Consider the following 6148-nt stretch of genomic DNA (forward strand, 5'->3'; position numbering starts at 1 on the left):
GAGTCAGCTCAGAACAAGTTCAAAAGTTCTGCAGAGGGCGACAATTGTCACTTCGTAGGACATCGCCATGTTAAAAAAGACAGTTGCAAGCATTGAGTTGGGATAGATGAAGAACCAGTACCGTCCCTTTTCAGGCTAGCTCAGCGCAAGTTCTGAACCAGTTTGATTTGCTGCAGGGGTGCTGTGGTGTTGATGGATATTCAACATTTGTGTAGCTGAGTGCGCAAAGATGCTTGCCACAACCCTGCAGTGAAAAGCTAAACCAGTATGCACAAATTCCAATTCATGAACTATTATTTAAGGATAAAAGTCATACCAGTTTGTTATGAACCACAATTATACCAGTTCCGCTCAGAAAAAAGTAAACTAGTTGGTAGAAATTCTAGTTCGAAAACTGGTATTAAATGGAAGAGTCATACCAGTTCGTCATGGACTATAATTATACCAGTTCTCTGCAGTGAAATGCCAAACAAGCCAGTATAAATACTAGTTCATTAACCAGTATGTANTCATGAACTATTATTTAAGGATAAAAGTCATACCAGTTTGTTATGAACCACAATTATACCAGTTCCGCTCAGAAAAAAGTAAACTAGTTGGTAGAAATTCTAGTTCGAAAACTGGTATTAAATGGAAGAGTCATACCAGTTCGTCATGGACTATAATTATACCAGTTCTCTGCAGTGAAATGCCAAACAAGCCAGTATAAATACTAGTTCATTAACCAGTATGTAATAAAGCGACGGCCTACCATTTCGGCGATTTCGAACAACTTATGCGATCAGCGACATCTGTCTATGAATAGGCATAACCAAAACTAAAACGTGGTTAATTGCTTTCATCACAAATATCGGCTGTGGCGTCGAGTGAAGACTACCGATTCTGGTTCTGAGATCTCAGGTTCGAGTATGCGTGGAGGTTGTTAAAGTAAAGTAAGTAAATTAATTTAAATAATTATTTCAATTTAAATATAAAATAAAAATTGTACATAAATTTAATTTGATTTGGAAAAAACCTAAATACTCAAATACCATAAAAAAATTAAAATAAATAATTTTTTGTTCTTTTTAAAACAATAAATTTAAAAATTACACAAGAGATATAAATAAAAAATTAAACAAAAATAAAAAAAGATTCGCTCACTGAGATTCGAACTCGGATCTCTTGATTTGGCGTGCCAAAGCTTTACTCTGTCGACCATTGCCACTGTTGCAGCGCCGCGAACAAAATGACATACTTATGCTTTTCACGGGGGATGAATATGCAGTCAACTGGTATGATGCTACTAGTATTTCTACTGGTAGCGTGCTGATGCAGGAGCGGACAATTGACATCTCCTATGACACCGCCATGTTAAAATACCAGTCGCTAACATTGAAAAAGTATACAACGTGAACTAGTTGGGCTGAAACGGAAGCATTCTGGTTCACAACTGGTAGCTTTCCCTGCAGGGAAGTTGTTGATATCCGAAGATGGTCGGGTTCGAATTCCAGGCAACATGCAAATTAAATTTATTTTTTTTTTAGTTTTTGTCTTGATTACTCACTTCGCGGATGCTTTTTCAGTATGAACGCGGTCATTTTAATAAGCGCATAATTGAATTAAATATTTACCAATATACAGTACTGTCGTTGACGTTTATAGTAAGATCAATTACGTTTCTATTTGATTTTAATATTTTTATCCCTCAGTGTATGAGCAAATTAAAAAGTCGATACAATTTACGGTCGAAAATTACAGTTGTTGTATAGATTATAGATTATTTCCCAACACTGTAGGGAACTAAGCAAAATGGCCTAGTGTATTTCGCAAATATTCAAATACATAATCCACCAACCGATAAGTTTATATATTCATTAAAAGATTATTTGTCATCAGTCTGAAATAAAAAAATTATAAATCGGAAGGGTAAAATAGTATTGTGTTATTAATTCAAAAATAAAAAGTTTCATTTCACTGACGAAGGGAGAGAATCTATCCCCCCATGCCCCCCCTGGCTATGCCACTGTATTAATTAACAATGTTTTGGTTTTATTATTATTTTTTTTATGAATTTTGCTGATTAAATTTACATTGCGAATATATCAACAAACATTTGTGGGTACTTTTGCACCAGAAGTTGCCTATGGGTTAATGACAAAAAAATCCTACACATGCACAATATTTCATGTATTAATTTTCAAATATGCATATTGTCAATGGCTGGTTTACTGTATACTGTGTACCAAACTAGGAAATATTGTGAAGTTTTTAAATATTAAATAAAAAATTGTGTAAGAATTGTAATAAAAAAACGGATAGTGAATCTTTGCACACCATCAATCAGACTAGGAAATAATGTGAGGAATTTCTTCCATTTTTGTAAATCTTTGCACGGGTTTTGTGAAATTAAATGCTTTTGCATACTGTCCGGTTGTATCTGTTTTTCGCAAGCCGGCTTATTGGTGTCAATTTTGTTACAAGCTCATGATTGATCAGGACCTGAACCAACTATTTGAGAGCCTTAATAGAATAGAAGTTGTAAAAGACAGTGCAACAATAGAGATAATCAAGAAGACTGGTGGACGGACAATATAGTGACAGACAAAAAACGAGAAATGGCGCTAGAACCAGACCAATTAAGGGCACTAGTAGAAAGTGCAGTCTGTAGTGCGCTTGCCGTACAAAGTGAAAATTTCGGGAAAAAACTTGCAAATATTAATCAATGTCTAAATGACGTCTAAATTGACGCACTGACGATAGAAACTCATAGGGAAACAGAAATTGTTCCAGGGAACCAATGTGAAGAGCCTCTCGATATCGTAAAATCCTTACCAGACTTCGATGGTAAACAAGAAATTTATGTATCGTGGCGGCAGGCGGCACACACCGCCTACAAAGTCTTTGAAAATTATGAGGGCAGCAGCAAACATTATCAGGTTGTTGCCATCATTAGAAATAAAGTGAAAGGCCCGGCCGCCATGGTTCTGGCTTCATTTAACTCCGTATTAAATTTCAAGGCCATAATTAGCCGCCTTGACTTTAGCTATTCTGACAAACGACCGATTTACCTGATAGAGCAGATGTCAACTCTCGACCAGGGAAGTTTGTCACTACTTCAATATTATGACGAAGTAGAAAAGAAACTTACTCTTTTAACACATAAGACGATAATGACCTATGACAAGTCCATCGCTGCTTCACTGAACGAGAAGTACAGAATGGGCGCTTTGCGTGTGTTCATTTCAGGGACCAAAAAACCACTTAGTGACGATTATTCTCAGCGCGATCTAGGCATAGGTGTTCGCAAGCACCCATGCCAGGAGCTTGGAAGCCAAAGCACAAAGGCTAGAAACAAAACAACAATCTAGGGAAAAAGGTATAGGTGAAACATATCAAACAAACGATAAGTATCATGCGAAAAACCACCATTTTAACAGAACGCGGGACTTAAGCAACAAGACTCCCCAGAAACTGGAACCAGTAGAACCAAAGGCTGTTGATCCCTCGCAGCGCTTCAGGCAACCTACAGCACAACAGCAAAACGTTGAAATAAAACAAACGACAATAACGCAAAATTTGCTTTATTTCACTTTTAAATGGGAAATAATACCAAAATATGAGTTTTGCTTTATTTCCAACAAAGGTTCGCCTAATTTCCCTTTGCTTATTTATACTATTTGTAACAAAAACAGTTTACTGACAGAAGGAAAAAGAACCTTGTTTATTCCAGAGGAAAGTGATGTTCACAAAATATTTTTACTTATGAAAAGTCTAACAAAATAAAGGAAAATAGTCATCTTTAATAACGCTTTTTTATGAATTTTATCTGCATGGTTTTTAATACAGGGTGTCCCAGAAGTAACCAGCAGGTGGGCAGGTGGGGTGGTAAGCTCCCTGATAAGCAAACATTTTTCAAGTAAAAGTGTCACCGTTTTCGATATATTTAAATTTTTTTGAATTAAAGAAAAATCGTGTCTTTTCATGTATTTTCTTTAACTGCATCTACAAACAAGGCTATACTTAGTAAATTTTTTATCTAAAATACTTCCAGATAGTTGCTTCTCCATATTCAAATGCAATGTAGTTAAAATATATTAAGGAACCATCATAATTTATTTATTTTTTATATTTTCTTCCCCAACTTTGACTATCTCTGGTGAAAAACAAATGTACCGAGCTATAACTTTACATTACATAAAAAAATTGCTCATTTACAGGTCTATTCTGCACGTTACCGAAGATTTTGTAACCGGAAAATTTTATTACCAAAAAATGTTACCAGTTCTTGTCACCGCGATTCTAGGAACGTTGGTAATGCAGTTAAAATCTGTTGAAAATACTTATGTATTTAAATATGTATTTGTATTTGTATATGTGCATATAAAATGCACTCATAAGCTTATTATACTTTATTTACCAGCTTCGCATAATTGTAATACTTATAAGCATATTCTTGATACATTAAACAGTCAGTCCACTCATAAACCTCAAACCGTCGTGTTCTTTATTCTCTCTCTACATGGTAGCAGAGCAAGGTTACTGCTGTAGTGTCGGGTGTCGGAATTAAATAAATAAAATAAAAATCAAAAGTGCAAAATCTGCTGTAATAATAAAAATAAAATAACGCTTCAAGTAAGACTTTGAATTAATATACATATACATATATATAAAATTTATAAGTGAAATTATAAGTTAAAATGGAAAAGGGTTTTGAAGTAGAGAAACTCAAAGGCCAGGAAAATTTCCACAACTGGTGTTTCGCAATAAAAAATATATTAGCATTCAAAGGTCTGCATAAGTGTATAACCGATCCTGTCACAGAAACAAACGCTGAGAAATTAACTAATTGCAAAGCCCTGTTAGCTCTAAGCGTAGCGCCATCGCTGTACGTTCACATATCCAGATGTGAAACAGCGCTAGAAATATGGCAGAAACTAAAAAATCTGTATGAGGACAAAGGCTTAACAAGAAAAATTGGGTTATTAAGAGGCCTGATCTCTTGCAGATTAGAAGACTGCGAGAACATGCAATCATACATTGATAGAATTAAAGATAATTCTAATAAATTAAATGAAATTGGTTTTGAGATAAATGAGGATTGGCTGACGGCGATAGTATTGGCTGGTTTAACTGATGCATATAAACCATTTATAATGGGAATTGAAGCATCAGACTCACAAATAAAATCAGAAACAATAATCGCTAAACTGTTGGACTCTGATACCAACACAACCACAAAAAGTGATGCATAACAAGGGCTATATCTATCAATATTTTGTGTGAAGGATGGGTTCACGTGAAATAAAGATATACATGAGTTGTTTGAGAAAAATTTATTCATTTATTGATAAAATATGCTCAAATTGGCGACCTTATACTCTAATACAACTCGGCACCTTTCTAAGAAAAGTACGCTTTTAGAGATCCTTAAACTCAACTTGGGCTATCTCAGCAGCAGCTCCATTTATTTGTTCCGCATAATGCTTCTTCGTTTTGAATTGCATTTTTAATAAATTTTGTAGATAGCTAGAACAAATCGAATTAGGTCTGCGATCTGAGCAGGCCACGTGATTGGCCCGTATCGTCCAATCCATCGGCGAGGATAAGTTTCGTCTAAATGAGCTCTTACTTCACGCCCGTAGTGAGCAGGGCATCCGTCATTTTGCTGCCATAGTCTTCGCCGCAGGTTTAAGGGTAATCTTCTAAAAGAGTCTGGAAGTCGTTCCTGAACGAACTTTAAATAGCTGTGGGAGTTGAGCGTTGGCGGAAGTTCCACAGGTCCCAATATCTGACAATTAAAAATACCGCACCATAAATTTATTTTGTACTGGTCCTGCGAACGATCTTATCTCATTTCGTGAGGATTGTCTATCTGCCAACTGTGAAGGTTATGTAAATTAAAATAACCGTCACGTTTGCATGATGATTCATCGCTCCAAATTATTTTATTAAAAAAGTTGGGGTCTGAAACATGCATTCGCAACATTTCACTGCAGAATCTAACCCTCGACAGGTAATCTCTCTCTTGTAAAGCCAGAACACGTTGGATGTGGTAGGGATGGTACTTTAAAGCCTTGTGAACTGTAGTTTTTGGTATTCCAGTCCTCTTTCATCATTCTCCCTGAAGTCGATGGACCTAGTTCAACTTCCTCTAACACAACTTCAA

The 6148-nt window shown here is 35.7% G+C and overlaps 1 protein-coding gene across 1 annotated transcript in view; it reads left to right on the plus strand.

The window, feature by feature from the left end:
* Positions 1–4309: 4309 nt before the first annotated feature.
* Positions 4310–6148, plus strand: part of LOC108378265 (uncharacterized) — a 2235-nt gene continuing 396 nt past the window's right edge. The window contains exon 1 of the mRNA XM_017634555.1: positions 4310–5232. Within this exon, the coding sequence (XP_017490044.1) occupies positions 4680–5232 (553 nt within the window). The 5' untranslated portion in view covers positions 4310–4679. The remainder of the gene's footprint in view (positions 5233–6148) is intronic.

Source organism: Rhagoletis zephyria, unplaced genomic scaffold, assembly GCF_001687245.7.
Source record: "Rhagoletis zephyria isolate East Lansing unplaced genomic scaffold, Rhagoletis_zephyria_1.1 Rzeph_scaffold_00115, whole genome shotgun sequence".
In the NCBI taxonomy this organism is placed as follows: domain Eukaryota; kingdom Metazoa; phylum Arthropoda; class Insecta; order Diptera; family Tephritidae; genus Rhagoletis; species Rhagoletis zephyria.